Raw genomic sequence first — 26,812 nt, 5'->3', positions numbered from 1 at the left:
TATTAAATATATGTGTACACGGAGGTCTTCTAAGACTGGTATTAATGAAGAATACTCATGTGTTACTTTTGAAGAGAATGTTCCCAAATGCTTAAGGGCTCCACGCGTTCTGCGTTCGAGACAATTTGATTCTAAATCTTAACCAATAAACGTCCCTTGAGGTGATTATTTCTTTGTATGCTGACTTTCTGACATTTATACGTTTCACGAATCTCGCATACGGTCTGCTCCCCTCAAAACGGCCTTAAAAAATCCATTTCCCCGGGAGCCCCTGAAGGCAGCAGCAGGAGGAGGAGGATGGAACCCTGGCAACGCTGTCACAAAGCTAACGTTATCCGTGCTAAGCCCTGTGAACGCACCAGCTTTGTCAACATGCACCTACGTCTTCATCAAGGCTCGCCGACGTTCAATATTCACTCCGTAGCTTCCTCTAAAGCCTGTTAACGAGTTTACGATGGCCTTTTTCAACGAGCCGAGCTAGCGAAGTTTTTTCTTTTTCTTTCGTCGTAGCCCAAATCAGTGGAGCAGCTAACCAGAACGAGTTGTTTGTTAGCTTAAAGCTGGCTTTGGTGAACATGGCGATTGTGTCTGGCTCCTGCGCCCGGGTGAACGGCTCCAGAAACGGGCCTTCCCCGTCGTCGGCCACGCCGTCCGGATCCGTCGCGCAATCTCAGCCCATGATCGCGGTGTGGGAATGGCAGGACGACCTGGGCTACTGGCGGCCTTACAGCGGCCAAGTGAGCGCCCACATCGAGCGGTGTCTGTCCCCGCGGGGCCAGAGAGCAGCGGGACCCGGCGCGACGAGCATCTGCCTCGGACAATCAGACCCCAGCCTGTCGCCGTATCTCATTGACATACCGAGCTTGAAACAGTTTCGACAGGACACCGGTGAGCCGTAACGTATTACCACATTAACGTATTCGCCATGCCCCCCCTCCCCACACCCCCCACACCTCGCCAATGTTGTGCCTCGCAGTTTTTCAGGCCGGGCTAATAGTGACGCTAGCTAGCTACTTAGCATTAGCTAACAGAGGCGCTGTTGTTTTGGAGAGTGTTTACATAGCCGCAGGCTAGGCTAAGCTAAGCTAACCTAGGCATTCGGGATGACGTTATGATGTACGCGACTGCGGCTGAACTACGTGGTGTCTTACTAACGTGAGCTGACCCGTCCTCGTAGCCTCCCCGTGACCCGTCACACCGTGAGATTAGCATGTGGCGTTTTGCTTCTTTCGGTGTAGCCGGTGATGCTAACGAGTTGGAGCCAAGGGTTTGTAAACAAACAGTGACCTCGTTGTTGGAACTCGCGTCGCTATGAGACGCGTTAAGGAACAACGTGTGAAAGCACCTGTTGGCTAACGTTGGGTCACCGAGGAGGCTGATGAGGAGGGTCAACTTTCATCCAGGCTTGTGATGTTTTCTCAATGAAATTTAACCAAAAAAAAGGAAGGAGCACTTTCCTTATGTTAAAGCCTCATTTGGATTTTTAAGTTGATGAAATGTGGATTTATGTTTCACACTTATTGATCATCTTTGTCTTTTCAGGGAAGACGAGGTCAGTACGCCGGTCCCTGTTCGCCCAGTCCTCAGGCCTCGGCAGTGGTGTTTACTGGGAGTGGATCAACGACGAAGGGGGGTGGACTCCGTACGAGACTCGCACCTCCATCCTTCTGGAGCACAGCTACCAGGCCCGCCAGGGCACTGCGGACCTGGGCCCGCACGGATACAACTACATCGTGGACCTTACGTCTCTGGCCCAGGTGAACAAAGCGACGGGGTTCAGACGGCAGGTCCGGCGGCAGTGCAACCTCCCCTACCCGCTGGCCTCGTCCGGGCCCCCGGCCATCCCCTCCAGCGCCTCGGGCCCCTCGGGCCCCTCCTGCTCCTGCCAGCAGTGCTTGAGCCACAGCAGCACGGGACCCATGCCCAGCCGCTCGCGCCACTCCTTTTCGTCGGGCAGCCTGAACCGGCCCAGCCTCCAGGCGACGGGGAGGGCCGCGGCGACTCACCCCGCTTCGGTCTACTCGCCGTACCCGAGGAGACCCCTCTCCGTGGGGGGGATGTCCTGGGGCAGCCCCTGGCCTCCGCCGCCGTCCGCCAGTCAGCTGTCTGCACCCCTAATGGCCAGCTCTGCCAGCGCCAACGGGCTAAGGTGTGTGTGTGTGTGTGTGTGTGTGTGTGTGATGCAGTCGGGTTTGAGTGAAACAGGACGTTGACCTGGGAGGGATGCATGTCACATCACGCTCTATCCAACCCCCACACCAGTCTTTCCTGTTGGCCCCCACTTTGACCTGTCTTTTAAAAACAGGAATGACAGAAGACTATCTGTAGCTCCAGCCCTGCAGCGGCATGTTTGCTTTGGCGCGGCCCTTTTGTCGCCGTCACCCCCCCCCCCCCCCGAACCTGTCATTTTTTTCAATCTCTTTGTCCTTTGGGTTCAGCGCATAAGATGAAAAATGCAGACAAACAGGGTTGTGCTGAAACACTCGGTCAATGAGTCGATAAGTGGAAAGATTCTCCGTTTCAGCATCAAACGGCTTCAGCCCTCCACATACTCGCCGGTACTGAAGCGACTCTCTTGATAAGTTAAATGGGTTTGAGTCTTTTAAGGATAAAGAGTAAAACTGGTATTTTCTGGCTTTTTATTATTATTATTATTAAGACATTTGAAGAACACTTTCTTGACCATCTGTAGACCAACACAACCAGCAGAGAGAACAAAGATGGCTCCTTCATGCACAGAACTGTTACTCCTGCTGATCAAAATCCTTGTGAATTTCACTTGTTTTTAAAACCATTTCCTGCCGTTGATTGACAGGCGGCTTTGTTTTACCGATGTCTCTGTCCTTGTTTCCTGTCCTGCAGTGTCCCTTCCATCGCTGTGCAGCTGAATGGATCCACCAGCGTGAGCTCTGCCCTCGCAGGTAAGCGGGTCACTGACCCCCCTCCCCTCCCCCCAAGTTAAAGTGTGATGAGCTCTCATTCTTGGCCTCATAGACCAGCTCCGTCCCACTCAGGCCGGATCGTCCTCTCTAACAAATACATCAAACCTCCATAAGTAGCAAAATACTGTAACCTCATTGATGGTAACTAACTGAAGATCACACACTTTGATTTTGGAAGTATTTTATACAAGCTCCTCACAACTCAACATAAAACCAAGCCCCATCTTTAATGCCTTCATTGTAGCATGAAATGGTAAACTAAAGACATGTAAAGTGAGCGATTCCTTCCATTCCGCACTTCTCAAATGACATCGCATGTCATTTAGCTGACGCTTTTACATTGCATTATAACCCACACCCTTGTGACTGGGGAGCACTTGGAGGGGTACGGTGTCTTGCTCAGGGACACTTGGACATGCACATGGGGCAGCCGGGGTTCGAACCGCCAACCTTGCGTCTCCCAGTGCATCGCACTACTCCACCAGCGCCATCGCCCTTTAACTGACAGTCGTGCGTTTCGGCCCGGAGGAGACGAGTGGACCAGGACCTCGTTAGTTAAAAGCAGCGTTGCGTGACTCGTTCCCAATGGAGGGTCAGGGACGCGGCGTCTTCTGCAAAAAGTCCGTTTTTAATGAGCGCGGGTCAGTAACTCGCCACGGCTGGAGGTGCACGTGCACGGCTGGAGGTGCACGTGCACGGCTGGAGGTGCACGTGGATTCCTTTTAGAGGAGCCAACGTGTCGTTGCTGCTACATTCTTCATCCTTTTCTTTTGGTTTGTTCCTTTCTGCTCCTGCATATCCTCCACTTACTCTCAACCCTCACCTGCTCCCAAACCTTGCCCCCCCCCTCCTCCCCCCCCTTCCCACACCCCCCTCCTCCTGCTCCAGGCATGGCCTCCATTTTGATGTCAGCGGTGGGACTCGGCGTGCACTTCACCACTGCCCCCCTCCCTCAGCATCAGCATCAGCAGCAGCAGCAGCAGCCGCCGCCGCCACATCAGCTACAGCCGCTACAGCCGCCTGCTCCCTTCTCGCTTCCTCCTCCTCTCCTCCCCCCTGCCAGCAGGCCCAGCAAGCCCCCCAGCAGCAGCAGCAGCAGCAGCAGTTCAGTTAGGAGAGCAAAGAGGCAGCACAGGAGAGGTAGCTACGGCACCACCAGCCCTTCCTCCACCTCTCTCTCTCTCTCTCCTCCCCAGCTTCATGCCCGGGGGGCTTTTCATTCTGCATCAACTCGCTTTGTCCTCTCGTGTTTTTAAAGGGCGCACCGATTCTCCCCCCCCCCCCAATATCATCCTGCATCGTACATTCCTGCTCTTAAAGATGGAACGTCTCCATAACCGTCTTCACAGATATCATTTCATGTCGTTTTAATTTCCCAAAGAAACATGTGACCATGTAGCAGTAGATGAACCAGGTGTCCAGCCGACTCAAAGCCATCTTTGAACTGTCGTCATATTTGCTTCCACCGCTGCTTCTTTTTTTCACCTCCCATCATTTTCACCACACTCCAAAAAGCACAATAAAAAATGATTTCCTAGCAGCTAACCTTTCTTAATACGCAACTAAATGAACTAACTAGACTCATTTGCGAAGCCGAGGCGTCCCTCCCTCCCTCCCTCCCTCGTGCGTGCGTGCGTCCCGGGGACAGAGGGACAGAGACGCCGTGTGGACTGATGTCTCTGCACGCTCTCGGAGACGCTTCCTGATTTCAGTGACGTTTCAGCAGCCGTTCTCATTCTCGTGCGATTCTCATCTTTTAGAAACGTCTCTCTCTCTCTCGTGCGGGAGACGCCGTTTTCTCACCCCGCTGTGACCCCCCCCCCCCTGTGCTTCCTCTTGCAGCCTCGGCGCAGAGACCCGAGGACGTGATTCAGCGCTACATGGAGGTAGTGGCCGGCGTGCAGGATGAGGTAACGGTCTCCGTCTCTCTGTCTCTCGGTGCAAAACGCACAGCAAACCAAGAGCATTGAGAGGGATTGTTGGCCTTTTCACCCCCCCCCCCCCCCCCCTCAGGACTGCATCATCTGCATGGATCAACTGTCCAACCCGTCCGGCTACGAGACGCAGCCCACAGAGGAGGGGGGGCACAGCATCCTGCCCGACACCGTGGGGAAATTCATCAAGTGTGGACACACCCTGCACATGCTCTGCATGCTGGCCATGTACAACAACGGAACCAAGGTAGGTAGGGAGGGAGGGAGGGGGGACGAAGGGGGGGGGTTGTCTCTGCTGACATTGACATTTAGAGTGAGGCCGTAAACCGTCTCCGGGGAATATTCTGACATTTGAGTGAAATGCGCTTACAGGTATTTGCTTTTTTTTCTCCAAGGTCATCGAGTTAGCCGAGCAGATCGGTATCGGTCCGTCCGTCAGGGCGCGAGCGTAGCGTAGACACGGGGAGCCTCCGGTTGCCTGGCAACCGCAGTGTGACCACGAGACCCCGCTAACACAACTTAATGGGATTAAACACACGGGATAGTGCGCAAACTCGTGGCGTTTAGGTGGTGGGGGGGGCTCCCAGTGTCCCGTTTTTAGAGTAACTACTAACCGCAAGGTGGGCTCCGCGCCCCCCCCCCCCCCCCCCCGGTTGCGTCCCCCCAGGACGGCAGCCTGCAGTGTCCCTCGTGTAAGACAATCTACGGAGAGAAGACCGGCACGCAGCCCAAAGGCAAGATGGAGATCTACAGCATCGCCCAGTCGCTGCCCGGCCACCCGGACTGCGGCACCATCCAGATCATCTACAGCATACCGCCGGGCCTGCAGGTACCTGTGTGTGTGTGTGTGTGTGTGTGTGTGTGAAGTAGACCAGTACAAACTGGGGGGGGGGGGGTTTAAGAGCGCCAGACGCCACAGTTTCCCCTCCTGCACCCCAATTCGGACTAACAGTTCCCGTTTGTTCCCGTTTGTTTCGCCAGGGCCCGGAGCACCCCAACCCGGGTCAGCCGTACACCTGCAGAGGCTTCCCCCGCTTCTGTTTCCTACCCGACAACGACAAGGGCAGGAAGGTAAAATCAGATCTGCTAAAAGCCACGACCCGTTTGATGCTTTCTGTACATCGCTCGCCGCTGGAAACGAGTGAACTTCCGAGCTAGCGGCGTTAGCGATGCCTTCAGGCTCGGTTCCGTAGCAAAATGGCTGCTGAGCGGGTGTGAATCTCTCCGTCTCAGGTGCTGGAGCTGCTGAAGGTGGCGTGGATGCGGCGCCTCATCTTCATCGTGGGGACGTCCAGCACCACCGGCGAGCCCGACACGGTGGTGTGGAACGGCATCCACCACAAGACGGAGATGCTGTCCAACATGTCGGGCCACGGCTACCCGGACCCCAACTACCTGGACAACGTCCTGTCGGAGCTGGCGTCTCAGGGCGTGACGGAGGACTGCTTCAAGCCTCCGGGCGGCGGCGGCGGCAGCTAGGTCACAGCGCCGAGCTTCACGCCGCAGATAAGATCCACTTCCCTCGGACCAGCTGGACCTTCTGCAGCCTCCGTCGATTCAGCATCTGCCCAAACCTCACGGAGAGAGCCCAGCGGGGAGGGGCGCGAGAGCCGATTGGAGGTCTCATTCTCCACCACATTCCTGCTCATCACATGATCCCGGAGGCTGAACTTCATCTCCTTTTTTTTAATACATGTGTATACATATATAAAACAAGAAAAGCCCCCCTCAGCCTGGAGACTTGTGTCTGTTGGGTCCAGCCAGCGCCAACATGGCCGCTCTCATCTCTCATCAAGCACTTTAGCTCTGATTTTACTTTTTCACTGCAATATATTAAAAGTCATGCACTTGGGGTGGAAACGTGTCCTCAGCCAGAAATCACTAAAAAGAGGAAAAAGCGAGTGGCGTTTCTTTTTTGATTTGCTTTTCACAAGTTGGAAAACACTGGAAAAACATCCGTCTACATCTGCGTTATTAATGTTAGAAAAGCAATGGAGGCTCTACGTATTAACACAAAGGTTCACAGAGCACGTGACTAATCAATCACGGCTTCCTAGTTGCTCCGAGGAGCTCAGAATTTAATGTTTTTTTTTTTTTACACAATGTGTTTAATCTGTTTTTTCGGGGGGGGGCGGAATTTGAAATGAGACCCGTAGAATAAAATGCTGTTAGTGAAACGTAACCATTTAAAGCGTAGTGAGGGAGCACAGGGACAATGAAAAGAAGATTTCTGGCTCCAGAGGTCAAAGGGCAGGTCGGTTCCAGATTGGGAGGTTATGCAATCAAAAGACAACCTGACACTATATAAATATATATATATATATATTCATGTGTATATATATATAAGCCGGTCTGATGAGAAGAGGCAATACTGATGTGAAACACCATTTAACAGATTGGATCATCTGTCGTTATATTTGACTCCCGAACATCAATCGGTAAGCGGATGTTCAACGTGGCCACACATTGGGAGGAGAGAGACCTCAGTGCTAAAAAAAAAATAGAAAAGGCTAAACACTTGACAGTGTGACAATCAAGGTCATCGAACTTAAACAAGACGCATGCAGCCCCCCCTCCGCTGGCTGTGAGCTCACTTCCTGTTACACGTCGAACTGAGTCGCTGAAATAAAAAAAAAAGAGGCAAACTGAACCGCGACTCTTGACTTCATCCATTTGGGAAGAGAAAGAGGGGGGCTCTTATACTCCGATTTCCTGTCGATTAAACACCCCGCTGTAAAAGAATAAGAAACTGCCGACAAAGTGCAAAGTGCAAGGCAACACATTTTAATTGAAAGGCCTAATTGGCGTTAAGGTACAGCGTTATTACACATCGTCATCGCAGTAATAACATACCTTCCTTTCCTTTACATGATACATTCAGGCTGACTTTAAAATGACATATTGTACAATATGTTAATGTGGCGCTAACATAAAAAGGCCGTGTTCGGAGCGTGTTTTTTTCCACGTTCGACCCGTCGGGCAAAATGAGTCCTTTTCGTTTCTTAATTTCCTTTTAATCAAGGATCCGTTTGATCTGATTCCAGCGGAGAGACGCGTTAGTGTTGTGAGCTGCATCACAGAATCATGTATTTTACATCCCTGCACATCATGTTATATTTCAATAAATATAATAAATAAAAAGTACAAATATCTGAATGTTATGGAACGGGGGGGGGGGATTGTTATCAAAGATGTTTTCTTTTTCGTGTGTGTGTGTGTGTGTGTGTGTGTGTGTGTGTGTGTGTGTCAGTGATACATTGCAACCAAATGCCGGATACAGCGACGTGACTCAGTGGACAAACGCGTCTTCGTCTTTGCGGGGAAAAAACAAACAAAACAACGTCGGCGCCGACACACACACACACACACACACACACACACACACACACACACACACACACACACACAACAAGCCCTGCGCTGCGATCCGAGTACATTCTGTCGTATTCCGTGTGTTTCAGTCTCTGACAAAGCGTCGGTGCGGAAGAGGCGTGAGCGGCGCTCTCTGGCAGACTCCTCCCCCTTTTTCCAGGTCCGTTCTTCAGTAGTTCACTTTGCCGGGAACCTGCACGTTCACCCCGCTGTAGTCCACCATGTACATGGGCCACTGCTGCAGGTCGAGGAGGGGGGGGGGGTTAAACATTTAGTGTCCCATGGATCACATTCCCTCAGTGATCTCCGTTAAATCTTTTCACTGCTTTATTCCATTTGATCTCTTTGTTATTGTATGTGTCCTACTGCATCATGAATAATTAAATGTTAAACAAAATGCTTTTTTTTTGTGCCTCATTAGAGATTTCTGCTGTCTCTGAATTTAACACACGTTTAATACAAAGACAGATCTCACCATCACTGGGATCTGATTGGTCGACAGGTCGGAGGAGGCGGGACCCCGGCTGCTCTCTTGGACTCTCTTGCGCTTCCGTCGATTGGTGGAGGCGTCGGTTGCTACTTGAGACACACAAGAGGTTTTTTTTTTTAAAGTGTGCACAACTCTGAAGCGGAGTTCCGGGTGGAGGGACTCGAGCGCCTCACCTGTGTTAGACGCCTGGCTGCAGATCTCTGCAAAAGGTCTGAGAGAGGGAGACAAAAATAAACTTTAAAAAAAAACAGTCTCTGCCTCCATTCTTTCATCACAGCTTAACCGCTTCCACGTCAAAATATTGTTATTTACATTCCCCGCCGAGGAAGATTTATTCTCCGACGCCTCAGAGCGGCTGGATTTTAAATCCAAAGCGTGAATAAAACCATAATGAGCTTAACCGCAGAGAAGCAAACAGAAGGAAAAGCCCCCCCCCCCCCCCCTCCCGGCACTCACTGCAGCTGGCTCTTGACGTCGAACGTCACTTTGTCGGCTGCCTGCAGGATCCTCTCCAGGCACGCCGCGTCGTAGGCGTTGGGGTTCCGGAAGGCGACGTCGTCCGGCAGGCCGCCGACCTCCAGCGACTCCGGGCTGCCGCGGATCAGCTTGTACGGGACGGCGACGGAGCGGTCCAGGCCCAGAGCCTCACCTGGAGCGCCCGAGACGAGACACAAGCCGGGGAGTCGTAATTTTATGAGGCTCTTCATCCCTCGTAAATAAGCACAGGAGGATGAGAGGAGGAGCTTTCTAAATGTTTTAAGTGTGTTCACCGTATTTCTTGTTGAACAGCTCCTTGACTTGCTCCCGAAGGACCACCTTCTCCCCCATGCGGTTGATGTCGTCCTCGTCTGGGAGGGGGGGGGAAGACAATCGGGTGGTGCGCACGTTTACAAAAGACAAAAGATCCTCGAGAAGAGACGGCAGGAAAAAAAAGTCTGATTTTTCGATCAATTAGAACGTTTTTCTCACCGCTTATGGAGGCGTAGGCCTTCTTCAGCAAGGTGACGCGTCGAGGTGCTGGGGACAACAGGGGTTGTGGAGCGATATCACTTCACATCCATATGAGCTTTCTGTGCTACTTCTATTTAACGAGGCTCTCTGTTCTCACCTGGTTTTGGAATGAGTCCTTGAAACGGTCTGAAAAGAACAAACACAGGTACGTTAAACCTATTATGATCCCACGCTCTTATTGTGAAAGGTAAGAGCAGAAGGACGGATGCGGCGGCCCGGGCCCCCACCTGGTGATGGTGAAGTTGATCTTGTCGGCGACCGCCAGGATCCGCTCCAGGTTCTGGGAGCCGAAGGTGCAGGGCTTCCTGAAGGGGATGCCGGGGGGGAGGCCCTCGATGAGGACCGAGTCCGGGTTGTTCTTGATCCTCTTGTAAGGCACTTGGACGGGGTACTTGATGCCCAACGCCTCGCCGTACTTCCTGTTGAACAGGTCCTGGACCTGCTCGCGCAGCGTGTTGGCCAGGTCGATCCTGGACAGCTTGGACTCCAGGCACTCTGAGGGAGGGAGGGGGGCATCTTCAGAGAGATGCTCAGCCTTTGAAGAGGAAAGTGCGACACAGAAGCACATTTCACGTTTCATCAGACGCGACGCACCTGAGAAAGCGGGCCTCTTGGAGGCGGCGGCGGCGCCTTCCTCCGTCTCTGGATCCGCGCCGTCCGGCTCTTTGGGAAAACAACGTTTCAAAAGGAGGGGTTAAAGGGTTTTTTTTTTTTCGTCGCCTCTTGAGATTCACTGGCAACAACAAACAGCGGAGAGCTGCTCCTCATCCAGCAGCTTTGTCACAAATGAAAAGAAAGAAGAGGCGCAGAAAGCTGCAGGAAAATCCCTGCAAGGACTTTTTTCAAATAGCACATGAACTGGATTTAACCTTGACTGCAGAGGAAAGAGCCCGTCGCATCTTGAAAGCTGCATAATTCACTTTACACATGGAGGAGTGTTCCGCTCACAGTCCCCCCCCCCTCTCCCCCCCCCCCCCTCCTGTCCGCTGCGGTACTTTGTCTTGGGGGCTTTTAATTCCATGCATGTGGGACGGGGGGACGTCCTTTCTAAAGAAGCTCTCACTGCAGGTGCAGGAGGTTAAACGTTACTGCTGCAGCGTTCGGACTCTGTGAAGAGAACCAATTCACAGAGGAGCTTTTTTTTTTTTTTTTAAACCGTTGGTGCAAACAAGCGAGCCCTTGAACCCAGAAGCATCATGGGAGATGTAGTGCTCCGACTCGGCGTACATCTCGCATGCAGAATGACGGATCGTGGATGAGAACACACCTGGCTCGCAGATGGGCATCGAAGGCAACTCCAGTTTCACCTGCTCAGTCAGCAGCTCGGGCCTGGAGACAAACGACCACGGAGAGAAATCAAAACGGTCGTCCGCGGCAACCCTGCGTCGCGCGACGAAGCCCCGCCGCGGCGCTCACCTCTTGATGACGAAGCGGATCTGAGCGCCGGCGGCCAGGATCTTGCGCAGCTTGGCCGCCCCGAAGCAGTTGGGCCGGCGGATGGCGATGCCCTCGGGCAGCCCGCTCACGTACAGGTCCTCCGGGTACATCTGGAACTTGGAGTAGGGCACCGTGGTCGGTTCGGGGAGGCCCAGCGCGTCGGCTGAGGAGGAGGAGGAGGAGGAGGAGGTTGGTGTGTGACCACGCAGCAGCGTTTCTCAATGTTCATTCATAACAGAGGATGAGTAACTTTTAATCTTTAAGGATTTCTCACCATACTTGATGCTGAAGAGGCTCTCCACTTGTCTCCGGAGTTGAAGAATCATCTCACCGATGTCCTCCACCAGACTCCCTGCTAGTCGAGATAAAAACATATGACAAATAACATCTTTGTTTGGATGAATCGCACCTGCAGTGACCACTAGTGAACGGCGCCTGACGTGGAAGTTTGGAAGTTCAAAGACAGATTGACAGACTTAATGTTGGATGCCGAGAGTCAAAAGGCTCCAAAACAAAGAACAGGAGGACGGGTCGGTACCTTCAGAGGACCTCCTGAGGCTCTGAGACGCAGCGCACGGCGACACGGCTTCAGCTGCAGGGAGAAACAAACGCACACAGTCACACAACCGGGGGGGGGGGGGGGGGGCTTCTTGTTAAGGGACATAAGAGTGCTGGGGGGTTTGGCTCCGTGAGTTCACCGACTAAAACATTCCCAGATGTTTTTTTTCCTGCAGTAATTACTACATTTTATTTAATTAACTGAACTAAAAGAGTTTGATGCAGGAAGCAAAATGAAATAATAAGGAGACTCTTCGTTGTGCTCCAGCATTGATTTTCACTTTACTGCTTACGATAGAAAATAGCAACAAAAAAAAAAGCATAATTATACGTGTGACTTACCTTCATTTTCTTTCCTTTAGTGGTCATTTGTGAAAGAAAAGAAAACTTAAACAAAGCACAATTAAATCAACAAAATAAAACAAAACGCCTCTTGGAAGCATCACATCGAGCAGACTCCTCCCTCTCGGATTGTGCATCGTGAACACAGGCCTCGTTTGGATGTTCATTTACTCTAAATGAAAGAAACTAACAAATTGTCCCTTTTCAGGAGGGGGGGTCAACAACCCTTAAAGGTGAGAAATGCCCAAACCACTGTGAGTCCTTGTACTAAAGGAGGCCGGTGTGGAGGAAGAGAGAGAAGTCGACTCATCCGTCGTACCTTTAGTTTTAACCTGTTACCCGCTACTATGCTAGAGGGAGGTGGGATTTTGGAGCATCGAGGGGTGGGGGTGGGGGGGGTCTTTGTCTCTCTAACCATTGTGGGCTGCGGGACTACAAGAATGCATGGTGCCTTTTACAGGAGCTAGTGTTTGTCAGACTGGAAGGAAGAGAAGAGCTATGGGGGAGGGGGAGGGGGCTACGGTTTGGAGTGTGTGTGGGGGGGGGGGGTCGGGAGCTACTAGTGGTTGGGGCCGCTTTTGGTTGTGGGGGGGCTGCGGGGGGAGGCTGGCGTTCCGGCGGCTGCGGTGAAAAAGAAGGTGGGTGAGGTGTGGGGGGGGGGGAGATGGGGGGGGCTCACCTGCGTTCTCCATTTGGCGATGTGGAGCGGGTGCAGCAGGTGCAGCGGGTGCAGCGGGCGGGGCGGCGGGCTCGGCCGAGGCGGCCGGACACGTCGCGGCCCCCCCCTCGCTGGGCTCCTCCCCCGCCGCGGCGGCCTCTGACGGAACAAACGGCGGATTCTCACAACGTCTCCCCCAGCACCACGCGCACGTTTATGAGCATTCATGGCACACTGTGCGTATAGACAGGGTCCCGGCTGGTGACCACGTCACTTCCTGGAAGCCTCGACTCGACGCCTTGAGGCTTAAACTAAAAGACTCCTTTGTTGCTTTTTTGTTTTTGTTGTTTTTTAAGCGTTGTGCACACTCACCCGGCACGGTGACCTGAATGATGTCCCCGTCTGGAGGCTCCGTTTTAATCCTTTTCAAAGGAATGCAATCTCCCGAAGGACCTGCGGGGACCGAACACCTCCCATCAGCGCGTTTAAAGGCCGCGTTAAGACAGACTCAGAGGTCATGTGACACGGCGTCAACGCGACGGAGACTCGGACGTCGCTTTGAAACTTGAACCTGGTACTCGAATCTTTTGTCACGTCGGACTGTGAGAGACACAAACAAAGGTTTCAAAGGAAACGTACCTGCTTCACAGTCAGCCAGAGGACTCACGCACGCACTCGCTGACCTGTGAGACCAAACAAAACACACTCAGGACCAATGAAAGCTGCCTCACTATGAATACAGAAGCACGAGAGGCTGTGTGCCGACTGTGTGAAGACACTTCAGGTGAATGAGGTGACCCCCCCCCCCCCCCCCCCCCCCCGCCCCCCTTTGTCTTCTTGGGTGAAACATTAAAATTCTGCTGCACTAAACACCAACAGGCTGCTATTGGGAGAGATGTTTATGTCTTTAATCATTAAAACAGGACACTCAGGGGGGCAGTATCAGTAGTGTGTGTTGGGGGGGGGGCTCTACTGAACCTGCTGCTGTGAGCGTTGCCGAGCGGCTCGGCGGCGGCGGCGGGCGGCGTGCTCAGGCTGTCCGGGAAGCCGTCATCGGGCACGGAGCCCGGGTCGTGCTTGCCCTCCTCCCTCGCCATCTTGCCAGCGGCTTTTACATAAGATTTTTTTTGATTATTATTGACAAAAAAGACAACAGAAGATAAACAAAACAGTGCGATCCGTCGGCGAGGAACATCTGAGGGCTGCGAATATATAAAATGAAGACTTTTCATTCGGGAAAATTAACTGTCGAGGTGCTCGAAGACATTTTACCCAGAGTTCCCTTTGACAGGATGTCGATGATTCACTTGTGTATCACAGCCCAGATGTTGTCTCATTAGACCGCTAGGGGTGAATAATAATAATAATAACTTGGATCTGCTACTTTTAAATATAGTGTAAACCAGTGCTACTCAAATTGTATAATTGTGTAAGTGTAATTGTATCATATACAATGTCTTTGAATTATTATAAACTACACAAAGGATTTAAATCTCTCCTTCCGGTTTGCTGCCAATCCTAAAAAAGGCCGGGACATATTTGAGGGTAATAAGAGGCAGCGGCGTGATGAGCAGCGCTAAATCAACGAGGTCACATCACGGCTCATAAAAAAAAAAAAAAAAAAGAGGAATCTTACCGGTGAAAATCCTTTCATCAAACATTCTGGAAGATGAAGAAAAGAGAAGAAGGCCGTTATTTTAAGGGTGGCTCTGCCCCTCGATGCAAATCGCTGCACACGTGCAGGAAGTCGTTCAACGGCTTCTTTAACCTCTTTAAACAATCAGCCCTGTGTCAAAGGACCACGTGAAGGGGTGGGCTGAGAAGCTCTGGAGTCCGGTCTGAGGGGGGCACTAGAGGAGAGGCCTCGCATGTCCGTGTCACAGGGCGACGCCTTCTTTTCCTTAATGGGAACTCTACTCGCCGCCAGAGCCCTCAGAAGCACCCAGATGCGAATTAATACGCCGCTGAAAGTAGTCCCACGCCAAATCGACTGTTTACGCGCCTCTGAGCCTCTTTAGCTAAAAGCCATCAGCCAGCAGCTGTTTGGGGAAATTAGTGAGGCTCTCAATACGATGATTTATTTAAACAAAATGACTCATTGACTTAATAATTTAAAGGTAAATGAACTATTAACCACATCAAACCTGTAACACAAAGCCAGTCTGTGTTGTTCTTATTTCTTCCTACTATGTGGTCAGCGTTCACATCTGTGCCACATTTAACACACACACTTTGGACCACAATTCATTCATTTTTAAAAAAGCACTCCAGCGGGCGTTGATTTATCCGAAACTGAGCGGCTTATGAAGTGGATTTAAAACGTGGTCGTTATTACTGGTGATATCATCTGGGTGTAATCAACGGCGAGACTGCGGCTTTAAATGAGGCTCCGGTTAAAGCTGCCAAACGTTATAATTGACGACCGGACGGATTTAATTGAACAAAGTCTGTCAACAAAGAGCGTGCCAAAAGAAAACATCTGGAACGTCTCTCAGTGACAACGGGAATGTGACGCAACTCTGAAATGAATCACATCTCAATCTTTTCCTAACTCCATTACCACTAATGAGCCGCCTGCAGGAGCCGGGGAAAAGATGCGTTTTCTCCCACCAACGAGGCAAAAAACGGACGCAGGGGCCACGAGTCACCTGGGACACGGCGGGAAATGGCTGCGTGTTTCAGATCAATTTTAGAGGCGCGCCACAATCGCATCCCAAAGGTGCCCCCGAAAACTAAAAAAAAAAAACAACCCCCACAGCTCTCGGGTTCCTACCGTTTGACGATGAAGCGGATCCCGTGGCGCTCGTCCAGGATGCGCTTGAGCTTGGGGACGCCGTAGGTGCAGGGTCTCTTGAAGGGGATCTGGTCCGGGATGCCGATGATCTCCACGGCGCCCGGGTCGCAGGCGATTTTGCGGTAGGGGACAGGCACCATGTGATCTAGACCCAGAGCCTCGGCTGGACACAAGGAGCACAGGATGATGAGGACGATTGGACACGCGGCGCTGAAATCGAAGGATTTCAACAAAGTGCCAAAAGGACGGAAATATTTTAAGATCTGCTTGCAATTTCCTCCTTTTTCTTCTTTTTTTTGGGGGGGTTGTGAATTGAACGGCGCGTACAAACACATGTCTTGTGAATCACAGAGTGAAAGATGATCAAACCAAGGCACTGACCCCAATCCATCAGCATCCGTGGATGCGCGCGCAGTCATGGAAGAAAGAAGAAAGAAGAAAGAAAAGAGCGAGTCGCTCACCGTATCTGCTGTTGAACAAGATCTGAACGCATTCCCTCAACGTGTTGATGTCTTCGGTTTCCCGGATGAAAGAGTCCCATTTCTCTGCAAGAGACAGAATGATTGGAGACGCACTCCTTCTGGGACGGTTTGTTCCACCTTCGACATGGAATTGGGCTTCAGTGCAATGCGAGTAAAATAATCTCCTCCGCTGACCCAACGTCAACTTGTGACTAACTGCAATCTCTTCATGCGATTACTTGACATTTCAGTAGCTTAGCCCTTAGGTGTTCAGGTTTAGTACAGTTTAGCCTTTGTTTTGTACACATAGCATGTTAATACGAGCAGGAAAACCTCTTCTGGTGAGGCTGATGTGAACTTTAAACATTCCATTGAGACAACATGTATAGAATTGTCTTTAAGACTTTTTGACACAGTTAAAGAACAACCTCCATCTTTCACGTTGGTGTCAGATTCAAAACTACAGACTTCACTTTTTTTGACGCTACGCTAATATCAAAGGTTTAATGCTCTTCAACACGTGCATTGAGATAATTTTCGGAGCTGCCATCAGTGATCCTCGACTGTGAATGAACACTGATACCGTCGTTGCCATTAAATATAAATCCGTCCAAAGGACACAAAATCCTCGGAGCAGCTAAAGTTCACGTATAATCGTATGGATTAAAATCACAAGGAGCAATGACATTTAGCTGTAGAGCTAATTAAGAGGAAATCTTAGGCAAATATTGAGCACGTTCCACTTTGTGCAGTTCAAATCGTTCACACCTTTGGACTCAGCTCATTAATGGTGACTCACGAGGCGTGTCAGTGTATTCTAGATAACCTTAAAACGCGGCTGAGACAAAAGAACCTTTCTCCGTGTGTCCGGCTTGTCTCTAAGGACCAACAAACGCGTGGACGAGGTCTCACCCGATCTCTCGTGCACTATGGAGAAGAGCAGCCTCTTGGAGATGTGGATGCCAGGGGGGCTCTGACCCTGCTCCCCAGGGGGTCTCGTCGAATCCTCTGAAAACGAAATACACGCAGTTCAATTTGCGTTCACGTGGACCAGAGATGTTCACTTAGCATCCAGATAAGACGCCGGATCCTTGACTAGATCATCTCGTCACCTGACAAAATGAATGACAGGACCAGAATAGATCATTACATTTCTGTGTGTCGGTGTTGTTTGCAGTATGATAAGAAGATGAGGATAGATGGATGGATGGGTGGATGGGTGGATGGATAGGAAACGTCCCCCCTGACTACTGGTTGCGTCGCGCTAAACGACTCATCCAGAGATACGTGTAAAACCAGGAAATGTTCCATAAAGGTAAAGTGCAGCTTTGAGGGAAACAATGAGCCGTATAATAATGGCTCCTGCAGCGCAGGAAGCACTTAGTCAGAGACACGCATTCGTCTTCATTCCCACCCAAACACCTCACCGTTGGCGGCGCCGTCGCTGACGGACGCGCCCGCCTTGTCCGTCCCCGCGGCCCAGTTGGCCAGTCGGTCCTTGCCCAGGTTGAGGAGGGACACGGGCTTGAAATCCAGCTTGCCGTCCGGGTGCGGCTTGGAGGACATGGGCATGCCGTAGAGGAAGTTGGACAGGACGGAGTTGCTGGAAGAGGCGGGACTCGGTGGCGGGACCACGTGGGCGGCGGCCTTCCCAGCGCCGTGGCTGCCGGGTGTCATGGCGGCGGCGGCGGCGGAAGAGTTGTGCTTGACGTCGGCGCCGGGCTTGGCCTCTCGGGGCAAATCTTCTGCTGGCCTGTGACGTAGGACACAGAAATCACAGCATTTAGTTTCAGCACCGGCTCCTGTGAATAAACCAATTGCACTTTATCCCCTTTTGATGACTTCCAGAACGAGTGAATAACGTTTTTAGAGAAGTCCTAAACAAAGTGACCTGGTTAAATGTGGTCTCCAGGGAGCCATTAAATCTTCATCTCCACCAAGACGCTGCTGATCATTTCAGTCCCGGGGACACTTTTCATGGAGAAATAAGCGCTCATTGTTTTGTCTGCGTTTCCATGGCGACGGCTCCGGGGTGAAAAACAATCTGCGGCCTGCGATTTTTTGTATCCGCCTGTTTCATCACGTCGGGGAAAAATATAAACCCACAGCGACGACATTTAGTGCTGCGCAGTGTTTAGCGATGCACATAGTAATGCACACGGAACCATCTGTTGGTTGTTTGGTGCTTATTTATTTGTGCTTTAGAACTTAACCGCTAAGCGACATTCTGAAAAAAATAGCAGAAACCCTCTTTTTTTTCTTCCTTTCAGACTTTAAAAAACAAAATGTGTCTGGAAGTTGACCGCAAGGCCCAACTTTATTTTGTCTGACAAGAAGAGAAGCTTTGATTTAATACTGGACACCATATAAATGAAGTTTGTATTCTACCTTGCGGCAGAACGTTTTTAAATTCAGACCCTGGTCCGTTTGCTCAAACGCTTCCGTGTCGCCGGGGACAAAAAGGGGGCTTTAATGAAGTGTTGACTTTGGATCAGATAAAAAAAAAAAAAATAACATTGTGCTCAGTCTGGTGGCACAATTTGACGACCTTGACCAGCCCCGACTTGAAAGTGTATTTGGATCACACCGACGCCACATAAACTGAATATAAATCGGTTTATTATATTCCCACATGACGTCCCACCTGCTGTCCTGTAGCCGCTCAGTACGTACGCCGAATAAATGACAAGAAAGGCTCTGTTCAGAGACAGTTCCATCCACGCAAATCTCTGATAAAGTGAGAGACAAACATGCAGCCTTAGAGAGGGTTTGTCTGCTGCTCACTAATGCACTGCAGCCCTAAGTGGCCTCAGGAGAAGGACAGACCATCGAGCCTCTGCGTGGCATCAGATTCTGGAGACGTGAACCAGCTGGCGAGGAAGGAACGGACCTTTTGACTGTGAACTGGATGCGGTGGCTCTGCTCCAGGATCTTCATCAGCGTCTTGGTGTCGTACTCGGAGGGCTTCTTCAGGGCGACTCCCTCGGGCAGACCGCGGGCCGCCACACAGCCCGGGTCCTTCTGGATCCACTCGTAAGGCACGGGGACCAGGCTGCTCTTCCCCACGGCCTCACCTGCGCGACAAGGCAACAAGGACTGTGGGTACCTGCACTGTGCTGAAGGGAGTCAAAGCTCAGGCGTTTTGCAGGATAGGTGAGAGGTCAATAACAGGTCCAGAAATGCACTGAACTGAACTGTAAGAATGCATTCAGCAGCACTATCCATCACATGGACACGTTCTGGTTAACTGGAGTGAAGGCATTTAAGCAAATTCATGAGACGACTTTGTGGCATCGGCAGGACACGTGTTGCACGCGGTGACTCCTTACTGTAAAGTACAGTGAAGACTTCCTCCACCATCTTCCTCAGGACGAAGACGTTGGACTGGGCGTCCGACGGAGCTCTCGACTTCCCGTGCTCGCCGTCCTTACTGGGTTTGCTGGGATCGCCTTCCTGGTCTTTGGTGTGAGCGTTCGCTGTGGCCAGACTCTGCAGACACGGCCCCCCTTAGAGCCAAACGACAGGAATCACGTCTCGCAAAGCGCGCGGCAACATTTTTTCTTTTCTTTCCACCTTGAATAACCGGCCTGATAAAAAGGTCCCAAACCCGGTGATATGCACATCGTTCAGTCTGAGAGAGGGATTTGCTGTTTCACTTTATCGCTCAAGGTCAACAGGGTTGGATTGAAGCTAATCTAAGACATGCCTCAGATTACACACTTGCATACTGTTTATAGGAAACAAAGGCTTGCCATTTGTGTGTGTGTGTGTGTGGCACTGGAAAGGGTGTGTGAGACAGTGTGTGTGTGATTGAGAGGCCAACTGACTGACTGAAGCGCTCGGACTTCCACGTCTGTACAATCTACTTAAAAAAAAACCCAGCCTCCGACAAGCTTAATGTGAATACAAATTAAATAAAGAATAGCAATGATGTGTTTTTGAGAAAAAAACGGCGCCATCAAGAGAAATAAACGACGACACTCACGGCAGAACTTGTAGAAGTCTGTTTGGATTTCCCTCCTGGAGTTGAGGAACACTCGGCCCTTCTCCGTGCCCACGGCAATCACGCTGTCCTCGTGCACGGTGACGCACGCCACCTCGGCGTTGAGCTTGGACATGGCCATGCACTGCGGGACGAGGAGGCGTCACTTACCCGGGAGTCTCAGCAGATCGCTCGTTTCATTTGACGATCGTTGGGGGCGGGACTTAGAGAAGCGATTTCAGAACTGACCCCAATGTTCCATAGCTGAGGCTAGATGAAGCTAACGCCTTGCTGAATTAATCCATCACTGAACTGAGAGAACACATTCTTTGTCTTTGATTATTTGCCTCTAAATGAATGTGCGTTTGTCCAAAAAGACACAAGCGTGCAGGAAGCGGCCGAATTAGCTCACGCGACTCAGCTGAAATGAGGTTGAGAAACGTTAGATAATGTAAACAGAATTGTTCCCCTTGTGTCCCGGTTGCAGTTCGTGTGAATGGCGTCAGCTGACGGGAAGTAATCATGGCCCCAAGCTGTTGCCTAGCAACGGGATTGGTGTGGCTTTTTATGACGTAACATTTTGGAGTTTATGATAATTGAATCAGTCTGAGACGGTCTGACGTTAGTCCTGTTAATCCTCACAACTGAAACATTAAAGCAAAGAACTTTTAACTTTTCGTCAAAGAGACACGGCTACAATTCAAATGCTTTTTATCTGATTAATAATTAAAGTTATAAATTACAGATTAACCGGCAGTCCAAATGCACAGCCACATTAAGAGTTTAAACTGCATCTTTGCATAAAAGCAGCTGTTTATCGGGTGGGTTTTCACTTATTGGCCAATAGCTGCAGAATGAATGTGTGTCGTCGTGTCCCCCCCCCCCCCCCCCCCCGAGGATCGTTCTGGGGACATACGTACCACCGAGTCGAGGGCGGACACCAGGCTGGTGAGGATCTCCTGTCGGGCCGACACCAGCGCCTCGCCCCGGGAGCTCGTCCGGACGCCGTCGGACGCCAGCTTCCTCATCTGAGCCATCCCTCTGCGGAGCACCAGAAGAACGCGGTTGAGGCGGCGAGGCCCGCGGGCGGGACATTGCGCAACACCTGCATGCATTCAAGTACACGGGCCCGGCGGCGACCCGCATTCAAAGCGGTTTCTGCTGACATCACGGGGTTTGACTTTAAGCAAATGCAAGCGTGCATTGATTAGACACCGGAGGGTCAGGGAGGAGAAAGGGTGCAGGCTTGTTTTTTTAAACTCGAGAACGCGTGTTTCAGTCGTCGGCGAGGTAAGCAGCACCACGATGACAACCGGCTGTTTCGGGTTCATCATCATCTGTGAATCATGAAGGTCTGGGCAGAGCTTTCATCCGGTACAAGTTGAGATAAGATAGAACTTTGAGCTGCTGGTCCCAAGTTGAGATATTTGGAGCAAAGTTTGGTGCAAAGTTGTCGACCGGCCGACATCCCTTGAGCCGCAGCGCTAACGGGGCTAAAAGGCGAATCCATCTGAATTCAGCAAACAGCGCTTGTAGCGTCTGAGAATAGTCATTGGGGGGCTAATTAGAGCACTCGCATGAGGTCAAATGAGCCTCACTATGCAGCGTTTTCGCCCCTCGACAGATGGCACAGGACCCGAGATGACCGAGTTTGCACTACCACTGCGTGAGTAACGGAAAATCCCCGTCCAAAAAACTAAAGCCACCAAACTCCAGATAACGCTGCTGACTAAATGTAGGTGTGGAGGGCAAACAGATAGGAACTGTTAGAGAAGAGCTGCTCGGCTAAAACCAGGCACCACGTTCTCATGGCAACTGAGGCCCGTCTCCTTGGAAACTAATCTCGGGGCATTTGAACAATGCAGCTCTGGCCTTTAATCTCTCCAGACACTGGGAACCATTATGCTCGCCTCTGGCAAGCCCAAACCACTGACTCAATAGAGAGAGGTGGAGAGAGAGAGAGAGAGAGAGAGAGAGAGGGGGAGAGGAGGAGGAGGGTGTGATGGGGTTCAGCTGCACCGGTCTGAACACGCCGAGTCTATTGGCCGTCTAAATCTGCCTCCCCTGAGGCCACAGCAAACATTAGCCCCCTCCTAAATTATTGCGGCCTCGAAATAGATGGCCTCTTTCCCTCACATCTTTAAAAAGGCAAAAGGGAAGCAGCGGGTGGGGAGGAGAAAGGTGGGGAAAAGCGCCGCCTCAAGAGTGCCACCACGTCAACTGCTCTGCAGAGGAAAGCACCAGCAGCAGATTACAACCTTGGAACGACGCGACGCTTGAATAAAAAAAGGGTTCAGCTGAGATTCTCCGATGCAAATCCTATAAAAAGCGTACTTATTATTCAAAGCAGGTTTTTAGAGTAGGAGTGGCTGGTTTGGGAACTTATTATTTCAGACTCACACACCATGTGAACAAAGTAGAGGGCAGCACTGGTCTCATATCAGCAGAGACGTTCAGCTTGTTGACCAATAACGTGATCAGTGCTCAGCATAGACCATCACGCATAGAACTGACACAAATCAGATGGTTGCATCCCTTAAAAGGACAAATGTCTAATGCGCCTCATGAGAAACCTACTGAGGAATGTTTAGGTTAACGAAGTAGGCGCTTCCTTCTTTTTCTTTTCATTTCTCCCGATGTCGGGTCGTCTGCATCTCGAAGGGTTTTCTCTGCATCTCGACGTCCCGGGCACAGCGCCAGAGTGCCATCCGGAGCCAACCACTAAGTGAATTGCTCAGAAACTGCATAAACCCCCGTTTGGAGAGGGACCCAGAGAGCTCTGTAATGCAATGAAGCGCTTTACTGACGGACGGGCTGCAAATCCAAATGATGTCAAAATCTACACGGCTCAGCGACGAGCGACTGGTGAACCGGGTTCTGTGTCGAAAACGGGAAGCTGTCATTGCTCCCTGCCAGATTTCTTTGGAGCAACGAAAGCTTCTTTTTGGGGCTTTCGGAGGTAAAACGTGACCACGTGGTGTGAAAAAGGATATATTTACACTTTCACTTAAAGCTGTTCTGCTGCTCTGGAAGGCGAGGAACCCGTGTCCTAATCTGGTCTCCACTGTTCGTCTATGAGAAAATGAGTCTACTTCTCTCTTGATTTATTCCCTCAGCAAACATTGTAAAACGTTTAAGCTCTCAATCTCTAGCTTCAAGTCTTCTTCAACAAAGCATGATGTTCAATAAGGAAATGGTGGAGTCAAACAGACCACCAAAGACCTGGTATGAGGGGCGGGGCTACGTTGTGACTGACAGGTCGCTGCCAGAGCCGTTAATGGCATCCCCCACCTTTATTTCACCAAAGTGAAAATGTTGTTGTTCACTGGTTGCAAAAACGCCAAGATGGCGACAGCCCAACCCGAGGCATCAGAACATCCTTCCACTAACCAGCGGGTGAAGTCACGGTAACTACGTCCAACAGTCTATGGGGAACACACACGGTCAACGTTACCTCCACAGCGGTTTCACACAGTGTTTGGGATTGGTGTTGTGAGGTTAACGCTGAACTCAGCAGCGTCCTCTGGAAAGCTCAGCTGGTGCTCAAACTGCAGCAGATTGAGTGTTTTCCACCAAAAGGAACCCAGCAGAGTGCTTAGAAAACTCCCTGCTCTGTTTGTGTCTTTTTTTCTGTGTGTGAATGACGACGCACACCAGGCTTCCCACGATTCCACCTGATCTGCAGGTGTTAATTCTTCCTCTGCTCACCTGTTGTTAAAGCAACAAAAGGCCCATCGGGGCGAGCAGCACAGAATGTGCACAGGATCAACGTTTGATGGTAACACAACTCCACGCCTTTCATTTCATGGCGTCCGCAGAGGCCTACGGCAACATTTACCACGTGGGAAATCGCCGAAACAATGTGGAGTACGTGTTTACTTGTGCGTGCGGTTTGCCAGCGTTGGCCCGCGGATTCAGGTCAGCAGGCCCTTTGGAAAATGGAGAGGAAACTTTGTCCGACTGGCTCAACGGGCTCAAACTGGCAGCGTGCCGGCTGACTCCCCCGAAGTGTAACCGACAGGTGCGAGGCGCCAAACGGGGGGGGGGGGGGGGGGAGATGTCAATCGAGGGCAGTCTTTACTGTAATTAGCTGGAATAACGTGTGGGTATAATAACACAGGTATAAAAACATCCTAACATTAAAGTGTGTGTGTGTGTGTATTTTTTCTTAATTCTTTCCTCTAATTGAATAACAGAACAGGGATTAATCTCAACAACACAACCCTCTTGTTTACACCTTCCTGCCTGAGGCCGTGGCTTTCGGGAATGTCATCACTGCCGTTGCGATTCCTTTTAAAACCGCTGCCAAGGATTCATCGGCAGGGAAAGGCCCACCGAGGTCAAGCTTTACATGTTACGGGATCACCGGGTTTAATCCTAAACCCTCCAAATCGTTAGATTTAACAAAGTTACTGCTATTTAGGGACTGTGGGAAAACATAGACGTCATTGTACACTTATCCCTCCCCCCCCTCCCCTCTTGTATTATAACACTTCAGTGGGTTCATCACAGGTCAATTAAGACAAATATGCCATGTTGATTAGTTAGTTATTAATACGGGATTATTGGACAAATATGTAAAGCTTACAAACTTTGAGTAGTTGTGGCGTGATACTGGACTCTGGGAAGATATCTCTCGAGGCACAAAGAGAGAACTTCTTGTGCTAGCAGGAAAAGAACCATTAAATTCACATCACATGGGAGGAGAGGGGGGAATTACTTCGAAACGCTGGAAACCACAGGATATGAAACCTGAGAGCGACACAACAAAAGTCAAGCTCTGCTCTTCCGAGAGGAAACGAGCGTGTGGACAAATCTCTTCACTTCCAGTTTGATCCCAGTCGGCCTCCTCCTTCCTCCTCTTTTATCAAACTTTGAGGCTTCTTTTGCACCGACTACAACCAGACAGCTGCGAGCACACAGCCGGCTCTTCTGCAAACACCCAACGATAACAACGAGAATACCTGTTAAACACAGGCTGCTCCCCTATACAAGGGTACACACGGCAATAAGACAGTTATTGATGCACCGTTTGACCCGGTTTGTTAGTTAACTACAGCTTTATAAATGCTGAAGTTCAAACTGTCCCGTCCCCCCCCCCTTTTCTCGTCATCCTTAAGCTAAGGTTAGCTAAGGTTAGCTAGCTGGCTTTGTTGTTCCAGCTCGGCAACCTTATCGGCGTTAGCAATACATACGTGGAGAGAGGGGGGGTGCAGGGGGGGCGACGTTGTGTCCTAAGCATGAATACAGGCTAGCCCCCCCCCCCACACCCCCGCAAGGTTACAGGGAGACGTCCATCTAAACTGACTCCCCTGCCGGCTAACTAATCGCCTTCTTCTCCGCTACTCACCGACAGGTTAGCTAATCATCGCCGGCTCATTAAGCTAACGGTATCATAATAAACCGTTGGAGCTAAACTAGCTAGCTTGCGCTCGTTAGCTCCGCGGCGTTAGCCTCTCATGCTAGCTGGCGCTAGCACTTTTCCTTTCATCTCCCCCCCCCCCATCCGCCTCCCCCCTCCCCCCCTTCCAGAAATTACGGTTATAATCTGTCATTTACACATGTAACATGTCACAAAAAGCAACGCGCTCGGCGAGGACAAACTGTGGAGCCGCTCATGAATATCACAACGGCCAGCGAAATCTCACCTTAATTAGCGATTAAAGAGCCTTGTTGCTGCTGTCAATCCCGGAATAGGTTTCATTCCCCCCGTTTTAATCCATCAGAAACGCTCGCGATTCCCATCCACAACGTAGCCGTGCCGCCCGCTAAAACATCGTAATCCGGATCATCACACTGTTGACTTCGATCGCACGTTTTATAATCTATGATTTGTGTATTTATTCTTAGTTTATTCCTCTTCCCCCCACCCCCCTTAACAGAGCAGGGTGTCCCTCTCCCTTTTTCTTTGTTCTGTAATCCAGTAAAATTGAAACTCATTCGCCTCCTGCTAATCCCAGCCCAACTCAACAACAGCATCTATTGGCTGCGATTTACATACAGGATTAAAGAGGAAACCTCTGGAAAACACCCCGAGGGAACGACATCCACACGGAAGGGACATGTATTATGTTGTTATTAGGACTTTTTTTTTTTTAAATCACTATCTTTGACACTTGACTGCAACTTTTTCCCTCAGACTTCCTGCAGAAGGTCTTTAAAAAAAAAAAAAAAGAGATATCCAAAATGACTTTTAGGATTAGTCCACAGCTGTTGAAGCAGTTATTCCCTCTGCTTCTGTGATTATAACATAGCTCCACGGTTTAATATACGGGAGGAAAACAAGTCATTAAAAAAACATAAACTTAATTTTAAACCATATTAAAGTAATCTGGTTAGTTTTTTGCAACTTTTGCATGAAAAGCGAAATCTGATTTTTCCCATACGTTTCACTTGATCCGCTTGCTTCTTTAAATAATAATAACTTATTTATTTAAATGTAGCTGCCCCTCAGCAAACAATAAAAACACGAAACTGTGCGGTGTGAATAAGACCTGTGTGTGAGATATGTGTGGAGGTAAATAAACAGGAACTCGTGCCCCCCCCCCTCACGAAAAGGATTTATTGCCTTCACTTGTCATGCAGACATTTGAAGAGCAGATGTTCACGTGGGATGAGATGCTTTCTTTCCCCGGGTGTCGGTGGTCGGGCACCGGAAGAAATGCTTCTGGTTGCCGGCAGAATTTAACCCCAAACCACCGACCTTCTCTGCGGATTCATCACCTGTCTCCCGTGGCCTCAAAAAACACCAACCACGTGAAATCCGACACCACCAGCCCCTTTCCCACGTTGTTAATATTTAATGACGCAATCTCCTAAACCGTCGCACAG

General features: G+C 50.6%; 2 protein-coding genes across 6 annotated transcripts; one reads left to right on the top strand and one right to left on the bottom strand.

The window, feature by feature from the left end:
* Window positions 1-258: 258 nt before the first annotated feature.
* Window positions 259-8,012, top strand: dtx2 (deltex 2, E3 ubiquitin ligase). 2 transcript variants are annotated; one of them, XM_037467985.2, is made up of 9 exons: window positions 259-888; window positions 1,543-2,149; window positions 2,863-2,921; window positions 3,831-4,082; window positions 4,785-4,852; window positions 4,956-5,123; window positions 5,544-5,705; window positions 5,858-5,947; window positions 6,110-8,012. In XM_037467985.2, exons 1-9 carry the CDS (start codon window positions 576-578, stop codon window positions 6,353-6,355), a joined length of 1,965 nt encoding a protein of 654 aa, XP_037323882.2. In that variant the 5' UTR covers window positions 259-575; the 3' UTR covers window positions 6,356-8,012. The 2 variants fall into 2 exon arrangements, with proteins under 2 accessions (XP_037323882.2, XP_037323883.2); XM_037467986.2 differs by lacking the exon at window positions 3,831-4,082 and having other exon boundaries at window positions 262-888.
* Window positions 8,013-8,100: 88 nt separating this feature from the next.
* gtf2ird1 (GTF2I repeat domain containing 1) lies at window positions 8,101-25,975 on the bottom strand. 4 transcript variants are annotated; one of them, XM_037467972.2, is made up of 27 exons: window positions 25,630-25,975; window positions 20,902-21,022; window positions 19,985-20,126; window positions 19,329-19,505; window positions 18,890-19,073; window positions 17,427-17,752; window positions 16,912-17,007; window positions 16,000-16,083; window positions 15,518-15,701; window positions 14,381-14,406; window positions 13,723-13,852; window positions 13,384-13,427; window positions 13,117-13,197; window positions 12,766-12,903; window positions 11,725-11,778; window positions 11,461-11,541; window positions 11,166-11,349; window positions 11,017-11,078; window positions 10,344-10,412; window positions 9,977-10,244; window positions 9,847-9,875; window positions 9,708-9,755; window positions 9,509-9,586; window positions 9,195-9,387; window positions 8,912-8,949; window positions 8,724-8,827; window positions 8,101-8,486 (listed from the first exon to the last, which is right to left on the bottom strand). In XM_037467972.2, exons 2-27 carry the CDS (start codon window positions 21,016-21,018, stop codon window positions 8,418-8,420), a joined length of 3,006 nt encoding a protein of 1,001 aa, XP_037323869.2. In that variant the 5' UTR covers window positions 21,019-21,022; window positions 25,630-25,975; the 3' UTR covers window positions 8,101-8,417. The 4 variants fall into 4 exon arrangements, with proteins under 4 accessions (XP_037323869.2, XP_037323872.2, XP_037323871.2 ...); XM_037467975.2 differs by having other exon boundaries at window positions 11,461-11,538; XM_037467974.2 differs by having other exon boundaries at window positions 8,724-8,824; window positions 25,630-25,974.
* Between the last annotated feature and the right edge of the window lie 837 nt (window positions 25,976-26,812).

The sequence above is a fragment of the Pungitius pungitius genome, chromosome 16 (genome assembly GCF_949316345.1).
Source record: "Pungitius pungitius chromosome 16, fPunPun2.1, whole genome shotgun sequence".
Classification (NCBI taxonomy): Eukaryota; Metazoa; Chordata; class Actinopteri; order Perciformes; family Gasterosteidae; genus Pungitius; species Pungitius pungitius.
This window is presented reverse-complemented; position numbering and strand designations above follow the sequence as displayed.

Excerpts from the sequence above, each read along its gene's own strand:
- dtx2 (XM_037467985.2), top strand. The coding sequence starts at position 576 with ATGGCGATTGTGTCTGGCTCCTGCGCCCGGGTGAACGGCTCCAGAAAC. Across the intron at positions 2,150-2,862 it reads GCCAGCGCCAACGGGCTAAG|TGTCCCTTCCATCGCTGTGC; the intron begins GTGTGTGTGTGT and ends CCTGTCCTGCAG. Across the intron at positions 5,706-5,857 it reads GCATACCGCCGGGCCTGCAG|GGCCCGGAGCACCCCAACCC; the intron begins GTACCTGTGTGT and ends TTGTTTCGCCAG.
- gtf2ird1 (XM_037467972.2), bottom strand. The coding sequence starts at position 21,018 with ATGGCTCAGATGAGGAAGCTGGCGTCCGACGGCGTCCGGACGAGCTCC. Across the intron at positions 13,198-13,383 it reads TCTGGCTGACTGTGAAGCAG|GTCCTTCGGGAGATTGCATT; the intron begins GTACGTTTCCTT and ends CGGTCCCCGCAG. Across the intron at positions 11,079-11,165 it reads ATCCGCTTCGTCATCAAGAG|GCCCGAGCTGCTGACTGAGC; the intron begins GTGAGCGCCGCG and ends GTTTGTCTCCAG.